At 41.5% G+C, this 23,426-nt stretch overlaps 1 protein-coding gene across 3 annotated transcripts in view; it reads left to right on the plus strand.

Moving 5' to 3' along the window:
• Window positions 1-23,426, plus strand: part of WASL (WASP like actin nucleation promoting factor) — a 78,902-nt gene that overhangs the window by 14,480 nt on the left and 40,996 nt on the right. For all 3 annotated transcript variants that reach the window (XM_077469700.1, XM_077469698.1, XM_077469699.1), the window contains exons 2-3: window positions 16,767-16,901; window positions 17,775-17,861. In XM_077469700.1, the coding sequence (XP_077325826.1) occupies window positions 16,767-16,901; window positions 17,775-17,861 (222 nt within the window). The remainder of the gene's footprint in view (window positions 1-16,766; window positions 16,902-17,774; window positions 17,862-23,426) is intronic.

Here is a 23,426-nt window from a genome sequence, read left to right on the forward strand (position 1 = left end):
AGTATGTCAGATACTGAAGATTCAAAAGAATGGAAGGGGCATGACGGGTAAATATAATACCCCCTCTGTCCCTTTTACAGGATTTACAGACGGAGCCAACAGAACTCCATTTCTATATTAATATGGATGATATTGTAGATACCTTGTAGATTTTGATATCCTCTTATCAGTCCTTACTTTTCCTTTTATTCAATTATCTGGAAAAGCCTGTTTGTGCTATTCGAATGATTGAACTTCCACTCCATTATAGTTGTGCTGGGAAATCCTAAGAAACCAGTTTTGCTGCATACCAGCATATAGCTGAGGGGATTTATTGGCTGTCTTGGGCTGATGCAGCATCCTGTGTGAACAAGTTGCTGGAATTTAGCAGTTCATTTTTATTTATTTTTTTGTTCACTTATTTGTTGGTCATCTGTTCGATGTCTATTAATCCACTTTGGTACAATAACATGACCTCTTTCTTGCACTGATTTATACAGACAAATTAAAATGAACTTTAAGTGCTACTGACATACTGCCTGTTCCATTTGAAAGGAGGATATTGGCCCTTTCTTTGAAATTGGAGTGATTTTTAAAGCCTGTTCTTTCTACTGCTTGCAAACTTAGATTCTTTGCCAAGGAATGCGTCAGACTACTAGAATAGCACAGAAATACATCTGGATTCCTTTCATTGCTATTGTGACACCATGGCACTTTTATTACAATATGTACATATCAGATCCATCTTCTAACACATCAACAGGTTAAAGCGTTTATAATAAAGAACTATAACTAGGGCTGAAAGAACTAATTGATCGACAACGAAACGATTATGAAATGAATCGATTACTATTTTCATAATCTATTAATCGGGCAGTAACATAATGGGGTTAAAAAAACTAAAATGAGCCCTTTATAGTACAAAGAGCAAATAATCACTACTGTAAATATTTTCACAGTTCTACAGTAAAAAAAATTAAGTCCTTAGGCTCGGTTCACACAGGGGCGACTTAGCTGCCTGACAAGTTGCGCTCCGTTCTGTACTATGGAACCCTTCTAATAGGAGCGACTTAAGTCGCTCCGACTTAGAAAAAAGGTTCCTGTACTATTTTCGGGGCGACTTCAGGCGACTTGCATTGACTTCTATACAGAAGTCGTTTTGCAAGTCGCCGCTGAAGTCGTGTGCAGGTCGCGTCTGTGAGTCGTGCTGCAAGTCGTGCCGCGTCTGTGTGAACCGAGCCTAACAGTAGCGATTATAATTTTTATTTAATTTTTTTGTATTGGGGCTAATTTTTTTTTTTTTTTTTTTTCCCCCATTATGTTACTAAATGTCTTAGACCTGGTTCACTTCACACCTAATGTGTTTTTTTTTTTTTTTTCTTTTTGCAGAAAAGTTCATTTACATGGTTTCCTATAGGACACACTCACATCTATGCTTTTTTCAGTCGCTGCGTATTTGGAAAGGGTCAGGGACTTTATTTATTTTCATTTTTTTTATGCAAAAACGGTGCTTTTTTTTTTGGTTCAATACACTGCAATGGAGAAGCTGCAGAAAAGCATGCAATGCATTTTTGCAGCAATTTGGGTTTTTAAATCTGCCCAACAAATCGACCAAAAAAAGCAAAACCTCAAATCGCAGCAAAATCACGTGCACAAAAAACAAAACGCACAGCAAAAAGCAGATCAAAAGAAAACTGCATAGGTGTGCGCTGAGCCTTATGCTGGCCACACGGATCAATTTTCACCCAAGAATATTCAGACCAAAAATCTTTGTACATTCGCTGAATGAAAGATTGTTTGAAATCTTCACTTGGTTTTTTAACATTCTGCTTTTAAAATGAATGCAACTTCTGAAGGAAAACCACATACACTGTCAGAAAACTTCTTGGTCAAAGGAATTTTCAATTTGTAAATTTTCTCATCACTGTGGTTGAAAATGAATGTCGATTTGACCCACTAACGATTAGAAAATCTAACAAACGTTCTTAAAATGTAATTTTTTTTTTTTAAAGGAGGACATTGTTTTTGAAATAAAATGTTATCTCGATGTCTGATATTTACCAGATTCACCCTTTAATAGTTTATACAGTATATAACTTCTAATAGTATATACAGTATATCTCCTCTCTAATAGTATATACACTATATCTCTTTCTGTTATTCTCAGTGAATTAGATATTTTGCTCCCTAACTATATATATATATATATATATATATATATATATATATATATATATATATATATATATATATATATATATATATATATATATATATATATATATATATATATATATGTTATTTATATTTACCATTGCATATAGAGATATTTAAGAATAAATAGCTTTTTTTTCTGTTACATATTTAAATTATACACCACACTTTTTCTTAAGATTATCAGCTGAATAATCGGCTAACTAATTGAAAATAATCGTTAGTTGCAGCCCTAACTATAACTATGGAAAACATCAATATGTTGTACATATTGTAAAACGTCCCAGTAAAATAAAAATTGCACTCCATTTGCGCTTTAAATTTTTAGTTTTAGTTTTTTTGAGTTTAGTTAAATATTTGGATATGGAGCCACAAGTCAAATGAAGCCTGTAGACCAGGGTTGTCCAACCTGCGCCCCAAGACTTCTATGAATAGGGCCAAATACAAAAATCATGAACTTGGATTTAAAATTTTTTAAATGCATAACATTTAGCAAACACATGATGCCGACTAAAAATTTGACAGTGTTAGGAAGAACAAATTGTCTCTTTACTGGACTTTTAAAATTTTTATCTTCCCAAAGGAAAATATCCCACTCTTCACAATCGCACCTTATTCATGTCATCAGTTTTCGGGAGCCCCTGTATTTTTGAGCAGCTATTTTCAAGGGTGAAGCACACGAAGGGCAAAATTAGAACAAAGATATCTGATGAGCACCTTGAAAATTCTTTGAGAATTGCTACTACATCCATCGAGCCACATATTGATTCTTTTTTTTAAAAGCCGTGTCAAACATCGCAAACGTTGCCATTATCTATATCGGTGATCTCTAACTTGCGATCTACTTGACTTTTTCTGCTCATCAGCTAATCAGAGCCTGGTACACACGAGATTACCCCGGATGACAGATCGTCCTTTTTTTTTTTTTTTTTTTTGCATGCTAATCTCATATCGAAAATCATCCATTTACTAAAGTGACAAATTCTCATATGATAGAACAAAAATTTGTAAATGATGTAAAGCATTGTAGTGTACTAGTATTGTATTTTTCGATTGACAACTGTACTAATTAAACAATGCAATCTGCTATTGTACGAGAGTTTTGTGCTTGTCCCATCGATAATATTGGATGAACTGTCGTGATCGGCTCTCGATCAGATTACTATCTGATTATTATACGTTCGTTTCAAAAGTGGTATTTTTCATACTATTTTCTGATTGTGTACACGGGCCATTAGGGTGCATGCTTGTTGGGCTTAAAAAACGCCAGTTTTTTTTTTTTTTTTGTGGAAAAAATGACTCGTATAGTGTGTTAGTACAGGTGTTTTGGAGCATTTAGCGTTTTTCCTCTGAAACGCAAACCAGAGTGTTTTTTTTTATTTATTTTATTTTTTCTGCCTTTTAAATGCTGAACTTAAAATAAGCCTCTGCCCAAATGTGCATGGACACAGAGGATAACACTAGATGCTTCTATAGGCAAAACTCCTGTAGAAGCAACTTTTAAAGTGATTGTAAAGTCTCTTGTTTGTTTAACTAAAAAAAACAAACAAATCTTATAAATGAATGAAATACTTGTATAGCGCACAATGCGAACTGAATCGCCTCTAGGCGCTGTGGCGAGCTTTGATCATCTGCTAAAAGAGGAAGGTCTTGAGTTTTTTCCTAAAAGCCAGGTGATTTTCTTCCAGGCGGATGTTGATTGGTAGAGCATTCCATAGCCGAGGCCCTTGGACAGCGAATCTCCGATCCCCCTTGGATTTATGGATCTAAAATAACCCCGAGACTTTTCGCTTTGATCTTTGGGGAGATAGTCTGCCCAAAGACGGTTGGTGGAGACCAGGAGGTTTTGGTTGCGGGCTTATGATTTGGGTGTAAGATGAGCTCGGTCTTTGATTCGTTCAGCTGGAGGGAGTTAGTGGTCATCCAGTCCTCTATTGATTTGAGGTAGTTTTCAAGTTGTTGGTCATCTTTTTTTCCATTGATCTGGAAATAAAGTTGCGTGTCGTCAGCGTAAGAGTGGAAGCAAAGGTCTGAGCATCTGATTATTTGAAGGAGTGGGCGAATGTAAATGTTGAAGAGAACGGGTGATAAAGGAGAGCCTTGAGGGACTCCGCAGGTGACTGCCTGAGGTTCGGAGAGGAATTTTCCTAGCTATACTTGCCCTGTGTAATGGCTTTGCACAGATCAGCCCATACCCTCCTTTTTGGGTCCCTCCTTGGTGCTCCTGGCCCCTCCCCCTCCTGTTCAGTGCCCCTAGAACAGGGATCCTCAAACTACGGCCCTCCCAGCTGTTGCAAAACTACGCATCCCATGAGGCATTGTAAAACTCTGACATTCACAGACATGACTAGGCATGATGGGAATTGTAGTTTCTGAACAACTGGAGGGCCATAGTTTGAAGACCCCTGCCCTAGAGCAAGCAGCTTGCTATGGGGGCACCTGAGCCAAGCTACAGCTCCCTTTCTCTCCATTGGCTGCTTGACTTTGACAGAGGGGGGAGACAATGGTGCGACGCTACTGTCTCAGCCAATGAGGAGGGGAGTTCCGGGCAGCTTGGACACTACTGCTACATTGCTGGATCAAGATTGACTTCAGAAAAGTATTGGGGGGGGGGCTGCTGCACACAGAAGGCTTTTTCTATCTTGATGTATAGAATGCATTAAGGTAAAAAACTGACTTTTAAAATCACTTTGAGCCAGTGTGCCCTAATTGTTAGTGTATTTTGTGTGTGGCCTAGGACAAATACTTCCAGTGTGGCCTAGAATGGTCAAAGGGTTAGACACCCCTGCTGTAGACATTCAACGTAAGTATCACAATCGGGTCTGTTTTTATCGTGGCCAGTTGACAGCGCAGTGTCATTAGTTGCTGGGCTCCTTGTGCCGCGTACACACGATCAGACTATCCAGCAGACAAGAGTCATTCACATAGGGTGGGGGGCCGGTATCTGAGGGCCCTCTTATTAAAGGGGGCTCCTGGATTCCGATAAGCCCCCCCGCTCGCAGACCCCGACAACCAACGGCCAGGAATATCAGGAAGAGGCCCTTGTCCTCAACATGGGGACAAGGTGCTTTGGGGTGGGGGGCCCGCACGGCCCCCCCTTCCCCAAAGCACCCCCCCATGTTGAGGGCACGTGGCCTGGTACGGCTCAGGAGGGGGGCCGCTCGCTCGTCCCCACCCCCTTTCCTGACCGACCGGGCTGTGTGCTCGGATAAGGGTCTGATATGGACTTTGGGGGGGCCCCCACGCTGATTTTTCTGCATTGTGCTTCACCTTTAAGTCCATACAAGGTGACTGGGCCAGCGACGTGTCAATCTCGCCACCGAAGGCAGCGACATTGACTTCCTTCGCTAGTCCCGGAGCCGCGTTCAAAGTTCAACGGCCTTTCCTCTGTGTGTGGGCAAGTCCGTTCATTTCAAAAGTACGGCGGACTGCCGCCATAATCCGCCGCAAAAGCCCGGTTGTGTGTGGGCAGGTCCGCTCGTTCGGAAAGTCCGGTGGACTTTCCGGCGATTTGCCCGCCAGACTAAGTCCGCCGGATAGTCTGATCGTGTGTACGTGGCATTAGAAAACCATGCCGGCTATTTTTCCATCTGCTCTAACTCTTTCTCCATTGCTCCAACCAGGTACACTTTCTTTGTGACCATAGTGTGCCTGTTAGTACTTCATGATATATCCTTCATGTGTGGATATATCACTATCGCTCACCATTGATGCTTTGTAGCCTGGTACCACTAGCCATATCTGCTGTTCACTGCTTACTCTATTCACTCTTTGCTGTTAAGGCTTGCATTTAAAGTGTTAACTCTAACTTATTATTCACTGCCAGCCCCTCTATTAGAGGCTGGCATACAACACTATACAAGTCCTTTGTAAAAATGAGGGCTCTAAATACCTCTTTAGAGCTGTCTTCAGGCCGGTCACGTGACTCACAGCCGCTTTACAGCTGTAAAGCACCCGTGAGTCACGTGACCGGTCTGAAGACGGCTCTAAAGAGGTATTTAGCGCGCTCGTTTTTACAAAGGACTTGCCTAGTGTGGTAAGCCAGCCTCCTAATAGAGGGGCTGGCAGTGACGATTTTAAGGTTTTTATTTTTAAAAGTAGCGGCAGGGAGAGCGGTGATGGAGACACACTGACATGCAAGAGGGAGAGGGGAGAGAGGAGAGCAGAGAGGACAGCTATGTCTGATGGAGGGATGCACTTTGACCCCGCTCAAACCCCTGTGTAGCCCTGGTTATCGTGGTCAGTTTAGGGAGGGAGTATACAAGAAGTGGCATATTCAGGGTTGTTTTTTTTTGTTTTGTTTTTTTTCCAGTTAAGCGGTTGGGCAGATTACACAGCACAAGCACTGTGCTGTGTAATCTGCTTTAAGGGAGCAGAATCTGAATTATTTTTTTAGGTTAAGAAACACTTTAAAGATTTGATTTTGGTTTTGAAATTTTGGTAGTTCATGAAAATGTATTGACATTAACTGCTTTGTTTTTGGAGACGGACCTTATTCTGCAGCAAAAACACAAAGGAATGCTGTCCGTGTAATCATATTGATCATTGTACTTCAGTCAAAGCAAAGAAGGAATGCACTTGCTAGTCAGCATTTAGAACAGGAAATATATATTTTTTTTTTCCTTAGGGAAAGGAGGATGGAATTTAGATGCTTGTGCGACATTTACAGAGTTCACACACACTCCCACACATATAAACCACAAACCTATTTACTGACCTAGCATAAATATCTTATTTGCATAGAGTTCAGTTTCCTGTTCTTAATATTACATTTTACCTTATGATTCCCATCTAATTTGCTAATTTCACCTAGAGCATTGGACAAAAAAATTGCAAGATCCCAATGTACAAACAGAATCACTCCAAAAGACTGGTAGCTGTGCAAGGACCAGAAATACAAACCTTATAGACGACTACTTTAAGGACTTGGCTGCTGCCGCCTGCCAAACGCAACCCATTCAGGTGAATAGAGCTGCGCTGCAACCACCCCGCTAGCATCAACTGTCAAATGTGTGCTCTCTGAAGAGCGATCCAAGCACAGATCACTCTTTAGAGAACAACTTTAGTGGGAACAAGCTCTGAAATGTTTTTCGCTATGACTGTGCCTGATTCTACCAACAATTTGGGGAAATCAATACTTAAAAGTGATTGTAAAATCTTTCATATACCCAGTGAAGTGACTGGCCACGGGTGATACAATTCTCCTACATAGGTTCTACCCGTTTTATCTTCTCTGCATCCATCCAGTTAATAAAGCTTGTCTGTGTTTTCAGCAAACGTGGCAGAGAGCTGGAATTACATACTGCAGAGCTCAGTGAGGATTGCTCTGAGAGCTGATTGAAGGGAAGAGACACACCCCCTCACACAACACACAGAAACAAAGCTGTGGCTGTCAATCACAGGCTCTGTGCTGGAGATCCCTCTACTGCTGCCTTTTTTTCTATCGGTCTCAGGAAAACTTGTCAGAAGGGATTCATGCTGATGGCAAAGGAATGAAGCGGCAGTCAGAAATAACACTTGGTGCTCTTAATTGAGACAAGTACACATAGAGGTTTAAGTGCCAATAAACCCAAAAACTTAAATTTAATTGTACAATACGGGACACAGGCTTTTAAATCTTAAACGTGGGATATATGCTGCTACCAGGTGAGGACACTGCAAAACAAAAGCTGCTCATATAATGCCTACTCCTGCCATTTTATTTTTTAATTTTTTTTCTTTCTTTGCCTCTTTCCACCTAGTGACCCTTCCCCCCCCCCCCCCCCCCCCGAGGAAGTGCCTGTACCTTCTATAGTAAAACCTAGGCTTTGCCTAGTGCCTATGGTGGATCCAAGCTATTTCCTGCCTCAATAAACCCCTTACATCTCTGGTTAAGGCTGTTTAACCACTTGCCGACCGCCGCACGCCGATGTACGTCGGCAGAATGGCACGGGCAGGCATAAGGGCTTACATGTACGTCCCTTGCCTCCCGCGGGTCGGGGGCCCGGTGCCTGCGGCGGTCGGTATTCGTTCGGGAGCGATCCCGGACGAGGGGACGGCCATTCATTCATGGCCACCCCCTCGCGATCGCTCCCGGCGAATGAAATTGTCCGGTGACATCACTTCCTCTCCTGTAATGTAAACACAGGAGAGGAAGTGATGTATTCTCTCCTCCGTGTCGGTAGTTTTCGTTCCGGCACCGAGGAGAGAGCATCGGTGAGTTGCACAAGCACTACACTACACAGTAGAACATGCCAGGCACACTCACGCCCCCCCAGTCACAGTGACACCAATTGCTTTTTTTTTTTTTTTTTTTTTTTTTGCATTGGTGTCATTTGTGACTGTAATAACTGTTAGGGCAGTTAGGGTTAGCCCCCTTTAGTTCTAATGTGCCCCCCCTAACCCCCCAATAAAGGTTTAACCCCGTGATCACCCCCCGTCGCCAGTGTCACTAAGGCAGGGTTCACATTGCAGCGGTTTATGAGAACGAATGTGATTCGCACCGCACTGCAGTGCAAATCACATCCGATCTCTGTGCGATTCGAGTTCAGCCATTCGCCGCACCCGCCACACCCGCTGCACCCGCCGCAAATTCGCACGGGACCCTTTTTTTGGTCCGCAGCAGAATCGGATCGCATGGGTGTTCACACCATGCGATCCGAGTTTGCAGATCGCACTGCGATATGCGAACTGATCTGGGGGTGTCAGTAACATTTCACTGACACTCCCAGCAGTTCGCATAGGGCAGTGTGAACTGCCGCCGGGAGGCATGCGATGCGGGAACCCGCCGCGGATTCGTGGCGTTTCCGCATCGCTCCAGTGTGAACCCAGCCTAATAAGCGATCATTTTTCTGATCGCCGTATTAGTGTCACAGGTGACGCTAGTTAGGCAGGTAGGTATTTAGGTTCGCCGCAGCTTTTTATAGTGCCAGGGACCCCCATATACTACCGCATAAAGCCCCCTGATTGCCCCCTAGTTAACCCTTTCACCAGTGATCACCATATAACTGTTACAGGTGACGCTGGTTGGTTAGTTATTTTTTTATAGTTTCAGGGCACCCGCCATTTATTACCTAATAAAGGTTTAACCCCCTGATCACCCGGCGGGTGTCATTTGTGACTGTAATAACTGTTAGGGCAGTTAGGGTTAGCCCCCTTTAGTTCTAAGGTACCCCCCTAACCCCCCCAATAAAGGTTTAACCCCGTGATCACCCCCCGTCGCCAGTGTCACTAAGGCTGGGTTCACATTGCAGCGGTTTATGAGAACGGATGTGATTCGCACCGCACTGCAGTGCAAATCACATCCGATCTCTGTGCGATTCGAGTTCAGCCATACAGATAGTATGGCTGAATTCGTGTCGCACCCGCCGCACCCGCCGCAAACTCGCACGGGACCCTTTTTTTGGTCCGCAGCAGAATCGGATCGCATGGGTGTTCACACCATGCGATCCGAGTTTGCAGATCACACTGCGATATGCGAACTGATCTGGGGGTGTCATTAACATTTCACTGACACTCCCAGCAGTTCGCATAGGGCAGTGTGAACTGCCGCCGGGAGGCATGCGATGCGGGAACCCGCCGCGGATTCGTGGCGTTCCCGCATCGCTCCAGTGTGAACCCAGCCTAATAAGCGATCGTTTTTCTGATCGCTGTATTAGTGTCACAGGTGACGCTAGTTAGGCAGGTAGGTATTTAGGTTCGCCGCAGCTTTTTATAGCGCCAGGGACCCCCATATACTACCGCATAAAGCCCCCTGATTGCCCCCTAGTTAACCCTTTCACCAGTGATCACCATATAACTGTTACAGGTGACGCTGGTTGGTTAGTTATTTTTTTTATAGTTTCAGGGCACCCGCCATTTATTACCTAGTCTCACTAGTGTACCCCTAAATTTAGGGGTGTCTACTTTCCAAAATGGGGTCATTTGGGGGGGGGTTTGTGCCATCTTGGCATTTTATGGCCTTCAAAACTGTAACGCCCTTAGAAAGCCTGAAGGCGGTGCTTGGTTTTCGGGGCCCCGTACGCGGCTAGGCTCCCAAAAAGTCCCACATATGTGGTATCCCCGTACTCAGGAGAAGCAGCAGAATTTATTTTGGGGTGTCATTTCACATATGCCCATGGCATGCGTGAGCAATATATCATTTAGTGACAACTTTGTGAAAAAAAAAAAAAAAAAAAAAAGTTTGTAATTTTCCCGCAACTTGTGGCAAAATATAAAATATTCCATGGACTCAACATGCCTCTCAGCAAATAGCTAGGGGTGTCTACTTTCTAAAATGGGGTCATTTGTGGGGGTTTTGTGCCATCTTGGCATTTTATGGCCTTCAAAACTGTAATAGGTAGTGAGGAGTGAAGTCAAATATTTACGCCCTTAGAAAACCTGAAGGCGGTTCTTGGCTTTCGGGGCCCCGTACGCGGCTAGGCTCCCAAAAAGTCCCACATATGTGGTATCCCCGTACTCAGGAGAAGCAGCAGAATTTATTTTGGGGTGTCATTTCACATATGCCCATAGCATGTGTGAGCAATATATCATTTAGTGACAACTTTGTGTAAAAAAAAAAAAAAAAAAAATTTTTTTTTGTCATTATTCAATCGCTTGAGGCAAAAAAATAAAATATTCAATGGGCTCAACATGCCACTTATCAATTTCCTCAGGGTGTCTACTTTCCAAAATGGGGTCATTTGGGGGGGTTTTGTACTGCCCTGCCATTTTAGCACCTCAAGAAATGAGATAGGCAGTCGTAAACTAAAAGCTGCGTAAATTCCAGAAAACGTACCTTAGTTTGTAGATGTGACAACTTTTGCGCAAACCAATAAATATACAATTATTGACTTTTTTTTTACCAAAGACATGTGGCTGAATACATTTTGGCCTAAATGTATGACTAAAATTGAGTTTATTGGATTTTTCTAATAACAAAAAGTAGAAAATTTAATTTTTTTTCAAAATTTGCTGTCTTTTTACGTTTATATCGCAAAAAATAAAAATCGCAGAGGCAATCAAATACCATCAAAAGAAAGCTCTATTTGTGGGAAGAAAAGGACGCAAATTTTGTTTGGGTACAACATTGCATGACCGCGCAATTACCAGTTAAAGCAGCGCAGTGCCAAATTGTAAAAAGACCTCTGGTCATTTACCAGCAAAATGGTCCGGTCTGAAGGTGGTTAAGTGGTGAACGAGAGATTAGAGGTCTTCCTGAAACCGGTTTTGCTTTGTCCAGCTTAGCCATGTAAGACACTGGTGCCTATGTTCATTTGTCAAATTCTGGGCCAAGTGCATGGGCTGGCATTACTGTGTAGACTGTTTAGTGGTCCATACAAATTTAGCAGGATACTGTTAATCTTGATGGCGCACCGTATTGGTCTTGGACATTCTGTGACTCCTAGGATACACTCCATGGGCACTTCAGACTGACTAAACTTCCTGTCTCAAGGGACCAGTCTTCCATCCTGCTTTATGATTGCTGCCTTTGACTGTTGAATGCCAAGTACTGAGAGGTTGTGGTCTCTCTGCCTCAGTTATTCCTGCTTTTCTTAAAGGTATAAAAATGACCTCTCACAAGGCCTGTAATCACACTTTAAAGGCTTACTTGGTGTAGTGCCATGAAAGTATCCCAACCTTCCCCTCTGGCTGGAGCAACATGTCCACCCTGAAGAGTCAAGAATTGGCATTGGACATTCTCTTTAAGAAAGCACTGGCTACTTATTCCTTGTAAAGGCTTTTGTTCAGGGGATGGCTCACATTGTTCTGCCTGTTCATGCACCTGTCTTGCTTTGGGATAATTTGGTCCTGTGGGCTTCACAGAAACCGCCTTTTGAGGATATTCAGGATTTTAATTTGGCTTATGTTAAGATAATTTTATTGAGATGAAACTCAGGACTGGTGGTCTTATCCTGCAAGGAGAACTTCCTTGTTCCTCAAAGATGGGGTGTTTTTTCTTATCGTTGGCCATATACTGTATAAAATTTGCTCAGGTGATCTGTTGGCAACATCCCTCAATTGTTGGTCAAAAATTGGCTGCATCTAATCGGATGCAGAGGCTGTAAAAGCCCCACTGGCCGTCAATATGCAATAGATGCATCGAGCTTCAGGAATCTGCTAGTTTTTAGCTTAACATAATTTCCACCTTAATCAGGACATCGTCCTGCTGACTTTGGCCTGTTCCAAAAATGCCAAAGATTTCTACATTAACATGTAGTATGTGCAGTGCGAGTTTCTCTCTTGGCTGCTGTCATTCTGAACCTTGGAGGCTTTGTTTGTCCTGCCTGTGGATGGCGGTTTAGGCAGGTTATTGCTTGTATACATAAAGGGCTCCACTAAAAATGAAACAAAATTAAAATACTGTCCTTAAGGGCTCATGCACGCTGCATCTCAAAGAAGCTGCTCCTACAGGTTTTTGAGCTTTCATTTTTCTCTTCCCGGAAACTGCACACTATGGCTCTTTCAAGAGTTTACAGACATATTCTCTTACAGGCAGAAGAACCCCACCGAACTCATGTTTTTGAGAGGAACTTTCAAGCAGAAAAGATGCCCAAGTGCCCAAAAAGGTGTGAAAAAGTTTGTAAACATGCAAAAAAATTAGTTGAGAGGAAGGTCGGTGAAAAAACATTCATGCTCAAAGAAGCTCAATAAAAACACGCTAAAAAGCGCAAGCTTCTAAAAGCTGAAAATAAAAACTCAAATGCCTGTAAAAGCAGCTGTTAGTTTATTTTGAGCTGCAGTGTGCAAGAGCTCCAAGTGAAAAAGCTCAAACACAAATCTAGTTCTTGAATGATGAAGAAACTTGTATGTGATCAAAAATTTTTCCAAGCTGCAAACGGTGTCCCACTTATTTCAAGCCATTGACTAACATGGTAAATCAAACCGTCAGCTCTTGAAAAAAGCCGCCACCACCAAGGGGAATCTGGTATACACTTACCAGAAAACGGGGACCTTCCTATGAAAGAAAGGTCAAACAAGCTGTTGAGCATTTAGTCCTCCAAACCCTCCACATGCGTGAGTGGCACTCTGGGAACTCCGGTCTGTTTGCAATCCCGATAGTGGGTTTACAAGAGATATATACGAACCATATAGTCACCACCCCCCCCCCCCCCCCCCCCCCCGTGTCCCTTTCAGATTAACTATTGCAGTCCTGTTATAAGTTGCTGATTGCTGCCATTAGTAAAATTCCAGTATGTGTGTGTCTGTCTATATGTAGCATTTACCCCCAAGGAGCTACTGGTAATTTATTGGGCCTGTACGCTGCTCTTTCCACCCCCAATGGTTTGGCTCAACCTGCTTGACAGCTGTGTAACAGTGTTGGTGCAAAACCCAATAATAAGACCGTTGAATATTCACAGATTATATTCACTTTACCTGTGTTGTCACTTGGGTATACACTACTACACCTGTTTTGGAGAATGAACAAGCCTCACAACAGATTGTATTAATCCAAAAGATAGGTTTACTAGAACAGGTTCAAACCTCAAACACAAGAACCATAATTGGTATACAATACTGAGGCAAATAGTTGTGAATGGCTATCACATGAGAGCTACCTGTATTTCTCCTGCAGATGTGTCTCCAAGTGGGACTAATGCTCAGGCAGCAACCTCAGCACTGAGCACCTTCCCACTTCCAGTACACTGTGCAGACACTGAGATCTGTAATGTGCTACACAGTATTTGAACAGAAAGATAAGACAGTACAATTATTCAGTATTCCCCCTACAGTCTAGTAGGTTATAGCAACACCGTAAGGCCTTTCAGTAAGGAATATAGTCTCCTTCTTTTCTTCAGCTAGCCAATTATATTGCAGTACTTATAATCCGCAGGATTTTCCACCAGTAAAGCAGTGTAGAATAACATAAAGCAGTAACTTCAATTGTGCAAAGTATTTGTGAACTTCCCTGGGAATGTACTTCCAGTGGCAGTTACTTGATAATCAGGCTTGAGGCCTATTTACATGTAACTCTATTGAACTGAACTGTTCCGTGGGACTACCGGTCCCAACAACACTATGCAACCAGTCTAAGTGTATGAATGCGGTACAAAACTTCTGGGCAACAGCCCTCTCACCACACCAGGCCACAGTCAGCTCTGTCATGCTGCACCGCTCCGTGGCATGTCTCTGGATCCTCCCTGATCTGACCACACCACTGCTCCAGCAGGCTGTAGTGTAGACTGTCTCCGGTGGCTTAAAATTTTGCTCTGCCCCCGAGCAGGCCGCAGTGCTCTTTGGACAAACATCCACAGATCCCTGTGGGCAGACCACTCGTCCCAGCAACAAGAGAAAGAAGATGGCTGCGCAGGGCCTTTTATTACCTACCCAGCATGCAGTTCAGCCACTCGGTGCTCATGGGTAAATGAGTGGGCATTATGGGTAGGTGAGTCCTTTTCTCAAGAAAAAATGATTAAGTCACTTCCTGTTAGGCCTTCCCTATGTTCTTGAAATGAGAAATAAACAGTCTTTCACGTTTATACCACTAGAGGGAGCCAGATACCAATTTATAGCATTGTCCATAGTTTAGCATTGCACAGCATTGGAATGCAAAAATACCAGCGCTATATATATATATATATATATATATATATATATATATATATATATATATATATATATATATATATATATATATATATATATATATATATATATATATATATATATATATTCTCCTGTAAAAAGACGGTATAACTTTCACGCAAAGCAGTCAACTTATTGGGATTTTTTTCATCAAAAACATGTAGCAGAATACATTTTGGCCAAAATTTATGAAGACATTTAATTAAAAATAAAACAAAAAAATATTGGATATGTTTTATAACAAAGTAAAAAATATAAGCTTTATTTTTTTATTTTTGCTAGTTTTTCGCAAAAAACAAACAAAAAAACAGTGGCTATCAAATACCATCACAATAAAGATTTTTTTTGGAAAAAAAAATATACATTTTGTTTGGGTACAGTGTTACATAGCCTTGCAATTGCCAGTTAAAGTAGCACAGTGCTGAATGGCAAAAAAATTGTCTGGTGATGAAAGGGGTAAAATCTTCCAGAGCTGAAGAGGTTAATGAGATCAAATTGTAAACAAGACTCTTACTGAATATTTAATTCTTTTAAACTTTATCTTAATTACTTGGAGTTGTTGTGATCTTTACTTTGGCATTTACTTGTAGATTTGTGGTACATGCATTGTAAAAGGAATAATGAATGAACTATTCATTTGATGTGCTCTTCTACAATATCAAAACAGTGCCATGGTATTTTGTATGTGGGTTTTGTATAATATTCAGTTGTTGAAGTAGGAAGAGACTGGAGATTATGTGAAGTCTTCCTACACTTGACTGTCTTCCATTTGTATCTGCATGCCTGCGTATTAACCCTAGCCTGTGACCCTCTTGTGCTTCTACTCGGTCAAATGCCTCCCCAAAACACCACCATTATGATTTATTTTTATTTTTTTCTTGATGTGTGCAGGCCTAAATTGGCCATTTTACTTAGTTGCCAAAGGTCTGGTGTGTTTAAAGCTGCAGTTTTAATTGTGTGTTTTTTTTTTTTTAACAAATACATTTATTAGAGATGCATGATTTAATCGTTAAAAAATAGTAATCATGATTCAACCCCCCTCATGAACTTAATCTGGAATTTCCTCGATTTCATGTTAAACAAGTGCTGAGCCGTTCTCTGTTCAGAGCTGTCAAAAAAGAAAAAAAAAAAACAGTGATAAATGGAAACAATGTATCTCTTGGTTATTTTAAATCAAAGGAATGAATTTCAGTCTGTAAATGAGGTCAGTTTAACCACTTTTGACACTTGTTGCTTACAAGTTAGAATCTGTCCCCAACTTACGGACGCCCAACTTATGAACCACTCCTATTTACGAAAAGGGCGCTGCGGCGACTTTCTGCTGTTCTACGCGCACCTTCTGCCATTTTGCGCATGCACGGCCAAACTGAGCCTCAGAAAATGTCGGAAATGTCATTCGACAGAACATTGGAAATGTCTGTAATTGTCCTGCACATGAGTGGCCAACTTACAAACATTTCTGGATTACAAACAGGAGGAAAGTCCCGTTTGTCACCCGGGAACCCCCTTGTACCTGTTGCCTCCTTCACATCTGATGGATAATTTTTTTTTTTTTTTTTTTTGTGCTAGGTCTTTGAAAGGGGTGGGCTTAGACATGTAGTTTGAAATGTTTCATACTGAGCTGATAATTATCTAATTTTATTTTGCAAAAAATTTATAAATTACTCTTAGGCCAGCCATATATGGAGCAATCGCCTAATTCCCCATGAACACATGATGGGGGAATCCCTCCTGTGGTTTCCCGGCGGGGGACGTCGCACCGTGATTACTTTTTACTGTTAGAAATAATTGCATGTAAAATCTGACAGGCTGTCGGTTCTCAAGTTGATCCATCAACTTCTGTACATTCCGCCTGCCAATGCATGAGCTGAGATTTGAACAGTCTATGGCTGTCTTTAATGACTTTCATCAATATATTCCTCTTCAGCACCATACTCCATACCATACTCATTTTAGGAGAAAGTCGTGTGCATTACTGATTTGCCATTAGTTGACCCCCCTTTTTTTTTTTTTTTTTTTTCCCTTTCTAGACTATTAACTCAGCTGTTGTACAACTTTTTGTCTCGGATCGCAATTCCACATGGATAAAGAAATGTTGTGGAGTAGTGTGCCTGGTAAAGGACAATCCACAGAGATCCTACTTCATTAGAATATATGACATAAAGGTAAGATGCTTCTGATGAATGTTCTGTGACCAGCAATGTATTTTGCTTGCTGTGGTTAATGCACTAGATTTCGATTTACATGTGCCCTGGAATAGGCCAACTTAAGCATTTCAGCTGAATTCTTCAGCTTAGTCAGAGGATTGTCTGCCCACTGTGTAGCCTTTAAAAATTATGTTGGCAGTACAAAAAGACATTCGAGTTTATTTCCATGTGCAAGCTTTTTAATTCTATTTTCTTAAAAGAAAAAAAGAGAGGGGCAGGACTTGGTGCTGGTTATTAACCCATAGTAACTAATGTAGCAGTTTAAAGCAGTAAAACCTGTGAAAGGTAAGTTGTGGTTGCTATGCATTAGTTCTCATATTGTTCTTTCATAAGCTATCTTATAACTATTCGTTGTCTGATATAAACTTTGTTTGCCAGTTTTGCAAAAAAAAATAAAAAATGTGTGGCTGTTTTGCATCAAGCTGAAATCAGACATGATAGAAGACAAAAAGCTAATGGTCACATAGTCGCATGCAACTTGGGTAATGTTTCATTATTGCAGTGGGCTCTGTGAGCGTTATGGGGACACATAAATTACAGTTAGGACACCTGTGAAATAGGGCAGTGATTATCCGAGATGAGTAGATTAGTGTTTGGATCATGATTATCTGATTTCATGATAAGCTGACTGTCATACATAATTCCATATGATATTCATGGTGGGTATCTGACTTTCATTTTAGTAGGAATTTAACCATTAGGATGAATTTGCTACTCACTGTGATAATCAAAACAGTTGTTTGTGTTACGGCAGACCTCTTGAAATTGCTAGAAGCTTGATTTATGTATTAATTTCCCTTTTTTTTAACATGCTTGTATTTGTCTTTCCAGGATGGTCGACAACTCTATGAGCAAGAGCTTTATTATAATTTTGTATATAATAGCCCAAGATCCTATTTCCACACGTTTTCTGGGGATGTAAGTATGGAAGTTGAGAAGCACTGCAGTTGCGTCCAAAGTAATTTTTTAGACTGTGTGGGAAAGGGATATCAGGAAAATAAACTGATGGCAGCAACATGTCTCAAAAAGGTTGGGGCAGGGCCATGTTTACCGTGGTGTTTCTTCCCCTCTTCTTTTAACACTCTGTAAATGTCTGGGAACTGAGGAGACCAGTTTCTGGAGTTTTGGAAGAGGAATGTTGTCCCATTCTTGCCTGGTATAGGATTCTAACTTCTCAACAGTCCTGGGTCCTCTTTTCATATTTTTCATTTTGAGATGCAGCATATATTTTCAATTGTTGAAAGGTGTGGCCTGCAGGCATGCTGGTAGAGCATTCAGACCCTTCTACTATGAAGCCATGCTATATGTGGTTTAGCATTTTCCTGCTGAAATAGATCTTCCCTTAAAAAGATGTCTGGATGGGAGCATATGCTGCTCTAAAACCTGGATATACTGTATCTCTCAGCCATGATGGTGCCTTTCCAGATGTGCAAACTGCTCATTCCATATGCAATACCCCACCCCTATACCATCAGAGATGCTGGATTTTTAACTGAGCACTGCTCACCATCCAGAAGGCCCCCTTTCCACTTTAGTCCAAAGGACACAACTCCCATGGTTGGCAAAAAATGTCAAATTTGGAATCGTCTTCCCACAGAACAGTTTTCCACTTCGCAAGAAGACCATTTTAAATGAGCTTTGGCCCGAGGAAGACGGTGACATTTCTGGATCATGTTCAGATATGGTTTCTTTGCATGATTGAGCTTTACCTTGTGTTCTTTGTATAGCACAGGGAACTTTTTTAAAGTGGTTGTATATTGGGGTGCACCAAATGGAAATTTTGGTGGCGAAACCGATCCCGAAAATGAAGGCTGCACTAGGCCAAAAACTGATACCGAAAATGACAGTTTAACATAAAAAAAAATAAATAAATAAATATATATATATATATATATATATATATATATATATATATATATATATATATATATATATATATATATATATATATAATTTGACGTATAACACACACCTTTTCACCCTGAAAATCGGGTGCAAATAGCGTGTGCGTGTTATACGCCAATACTTCAATATTGGCTGCCTCAGAGGGGACAGGGAGGGAGGCGGGAAGAGCGCCATCAGATTACATACCGTGAGAATCTCCTGAGTACTTGGCGCCCTCTGTAATGGAAAGCCCCATCTCCTGGGCTGCCTTTGGACCACTGTTCTGTCTATCATAGGAGATTCTCACGGTATGTAATCTGTCTGTGCTCATTGCCTAGCATGTCCATAGTCCATCATTTTTTTTCTTTTTTTTTTTTTTTTTCCCCCTAGATGTTTTTTCTAATTTCTTATTTCCCTATGCCGCCTCCAGGGGGCCCACATCAGGAGACACCTCTTTTGTATCTAATTCATGTGCTAAAAGTGTATCCAATCTTTCTATACTTTCCATTTCTAAGGCCCATTTGTTGACCGATGGAGACTGTGTTGACTGCCAATGCCGCAGTATAACCAGTCTCGCTGCCATCAACCAATGTCCAAGAAAGACTCCTTTTAATGTTTTTATATGATCCTGGTAGGATAGAGAGAAGGGTAATTTGAGGCGTATTTGGAATTGACTCCCCAGAAAATGTGGTATACAATTGTATAATCTTTTCCCAAAAGCTAAAGATTTGGGGGCATTCCCACCAGATGTGAAGAAGTGAGCCCTTATCTGCATGGCACTGCCAACATATATCTGATTTTATCTGGATATATACGCTGGAGTGATAGTGGACTCCAGTACCATCTTGAAAGGAGCTTATAGCTTGTCTCTTGTGCTTTAGTTGTTGGCGAGTCCCAAAACGCTGACATTTCTTCTAATATTTAGGGTAGTGAAATATGTGGGTTAGCAACATAAAGTAATCATCGGCAAACAAAGCTAATTTTATTTCCTTTTGCTTTATCAGTATGCCAGTAATGGAAGGATTCTGTCTAATTGGTATTAAGTGCTCTATTACTATGACATAGAGTAAAGGGAATAGTGGACATACCTGGCGGGTACCATTTTGTATATTAAAACTTGTTGTCAATGATCCATTAATCTTTATTCTAGCCACCGGTTTAGTATATAGCGCCAAGATCTTATGAAGTAGATTTAACCCTAGGCCTATTTGCATCAGAGTGTTTAAGAAAGGGTCATCCAACCCGGTCAAATGCCTTCTCTGCATCGACTGAGTGGAGGCATACTGGTATTTTAGCCTTTTGAGCATGATTCATTAATAAGAAAGTTTTTATCGTATTATCGCGTGCTTCTCTTCCTTGAACGAATCCTACCTGGTCCTTATGTATTAAGCTCGGAAGAAGAGGTTGAAGACGGAGCACAATCAATTTAGCATATTTTTTTTTTATCTATCCCAATCAGGGATATAGGTCGATAGCTAGAGCAAAATGTTAAATCCTTTTCTGGTTTCGGAATCAAGGGAATATGGGATTCTAGAGTCTGTGCTGGGAATTGCTTGTTAGGGGAAATAGAGTTAAACACTTGAAGCATAAATGGGGATATATGTTCTTTATACATTTTTTATAGAATTTTGGGGTGAATCCATCTGGGCCCGGACTCTTGTCTGTTGGAATATTGGCAATTACGTCTAATAGTTCTTCATGCAAGAAAGGGGAATCCAAGAATTTCTTGGCATCTAATGTCGGGATAGAATTTTCCCGTACATATTCTTCAATATAGTGCTTTCCAGCTCCATTATCCTCCAAAGATGGTGGGTGAACCAAGTTATAGACGGCCGAAAAAGTATTCCCTAAATGTTGAAGGATTGTGGATCTGATGTAGGTTCTCCCGTTGACTTCTTTATACTTGGTATAAAGGTCTGGGAGGGGCGCGGGTGCAGTATGCCAGCTAACAATCTCCCACGCCTGTTCTCATATCTATACCTTCCCACCGTGCGTCTTTGTTGATATGAGCTATAGGATGTTTCAAAAAGCTGTAATGGAGACATCCTTGTAGATGATAGGTGATATTTCTGCAGAGAGGTGGGCTTTGTGTAAGGGGGGGGGGGGGGGGGGATGTGTGTGTGTGTGTGTGTATATATATATATATCTCGAAAACCCCGGCGCCAGGTTGCATTTGCAGCTGGGGTGTATCCTGTCTCAGTGAACACCCCCCCACCCCCCCCGGCGTGATCGAGTTAGGCCGCGCCGCCGCCGGCCGGTAATTGAGGCCTTCTGCGGTCCTATGCTTCCTTCTGGAATCTGGAGCCCTCTTCTGGTGGCCATTGGTATGACAACCAGCAATGCTAATGGAGCTTCCCCTGCCTGTTTTCACTGCCCACCTATCTCCTTCCCTTTACTTAAAACCCCTAAACATATATATTTTTTATTCTAACACCCTAGAAAATAAAATGGCGGTAGCTGCAATACTGTCGGCCACACCGTATTTGCGCAGCGTTCTTACAAGTGCACTTTCTTTGGGGAAAAATAATTTAAAGTTAGATTACAGTCAGTTACAGTAAAGTTAGGCCATTTTTATTTATTTTTATTGTGAAAGATAATGTTAAATAGATACCCAACAGGTCACGCTTCAAAATTGCGTCGGCTTGTGGAATGGCGACAAACATTTACCCTTTAAAATCTCCATAGCCGACGTTTAAAAAATTCTACAGGTTGCATGTTTTGAGTTACAGAGGAGGGCTAGAATTATTGCTCTCGCTCTACCAATCATGGCAATAACTCGCATGTGTGGTTTGAACACTGCTTTCATATGCAGGCGCTACTCACGTATGCGTTCGCCTCTGCATGGGAGCTTGGCGGGACAGGGTGCGTTTAAAATTATTTTTTTTCTTAATTATTTTAACTTTTTAAAAAAAAATTCTCTGTGCTTTTAAAAAAAATTTTTCACTTTTATTCCTATTATAAGGAATGTAATAATCCCTTGTAATAGAAAAAAAAGCATGACAGGTCCTCTTAAATATGAGATCTGGGGTCGGAGAGACCTCAGATCTCATTTTTTCACTAAAATACTATTTAAAAATATGTTTGGGAAAAAAAAAAATGTCCCTCTAAGAGCTATGGGCAATGACTTGGAGACAGGTGGTGGGGGGGCCCCATCTTCCTCTCACTCATCTCCATGTCAGGCCAGGGACAGGTCCGGATCGCCGTTGCCGACCTGGCTCCTAACTTTTAGCTGGCTCCTAGATTCCAAGCAAATTTGTCAAGCCCTGTGTATATGTGTGTATATATGTATTTTTTTTTTTTTTTGTTTATAGCGCAAGAAAAAAAATAAAAACCACACAGGTGATCAAATACCACCAAAGGAAAGCTCTGTTTGTGGGGAAAAGGGACATACATTTTGTTTGGGTACATCGCAAAAAATGGCCTGGTCATTAGGGGGGTCCAGAGCTACTTCATGTCTCTGAACAGTCAGTCATATAGTTTGGCTTCTTGCTGTAGACCTGGTGAGGGCTTGAGCCATTAATGCCACCTTTTCAGAGGACCAAAAAAGGTTGTTTGCATGTGACCCATTTTTAGCAGAGAACGGGTGAAGTCCGTGCTCTGCTGAAGTCAGTCGGTCCAGGCTCATAGAGTCGGATCCTCCCAGATCCTTGGAACGACACCCGGCTCAGCCTCTCGGTGAGCCGCTGAGAGCCTGAGCTGGCTGCTCCCGCCCCCTCCACAGCCCAGCACTCCAACGCGGGGGCAGAGCAGAGAGCTCTCTACTCACAGAGCTCTAAGAACCGAGCAATTGCTGGTGTTCGATTTGCTTGATTCTCGGTTTTAGAAGTGCCTGTGGACAGATGCAGCATTGGACCGATGCTGCATCCACCTAGGTAAGTATGATTTCAAAAAAACATCTCAATCTCTCAGGAGCACATTATGCTTTGGTCCACACTGTTCTGTCACCACCTACCTTACTCCACGATTGTTTATTGAAAGTGAATCCTTAAAAAATGGATACCTGCCGTCCCCTTGTATGTACTTCAGGTGGAGTAAACACAAATACAGGGAAGATACTATTTGGCAAAATATTTTCTAGTGTATGTGTCTATTGTTTTATGTGAATTAAGTGTAATGTGCTGCTGTTTTGACCAAGTTTTTTTTTGTTTTGTTTGTATTAGAATGCTGACCTCTGCTATGTATATTGCATTCATAAAGTATTCAGAGCCCCCTTTTCTTTTCTTCTTCTTTTTTTTTTTTTTTAATTATGTTGCAGCCTGATACTACAATTTAAGTTCACTCGGTGCCCCATAATGACAAAATGAAAACAACATTTTAGAAATGTCTAAATTTATCACAAAGAAAATATGAAATTTCACATGTACTTAAGTATTCAGACCCTTTAGTGGGTACTTTGTTGATGCACCTTTGGGTAGCAATATCAGCCTTGTGTCTTTGGGGAGGATGCAACAAGCTTTGTACGCCTGGATTGTGGGATTTTTTGCCATTCTTTGCAAATCCTCTCGAGCTCAGTCAGGTTGAATGGGGACCATCAGACATCCATTTTTCCAGAGATGTTCAATAGGGTTGAAGTCAGGACTCTGGCCGAGCCGCTCTAGG

This window comes from Lithobates pipiens, unplaced genomic scaffold (assembly GCF_037356315.1).
Source record: "Lithobates pipiens isolate NorthernLeopardFrog02 unplaced genomic scaffold, aLitPip1_a1.2 Scaffold_8, whole genome shotgun sequence".
NCBI lineage: Eukaryota > Metazoa > Chordata > Amphibia > Anura > Ranidae > Lithobates > Lithobates pipiens.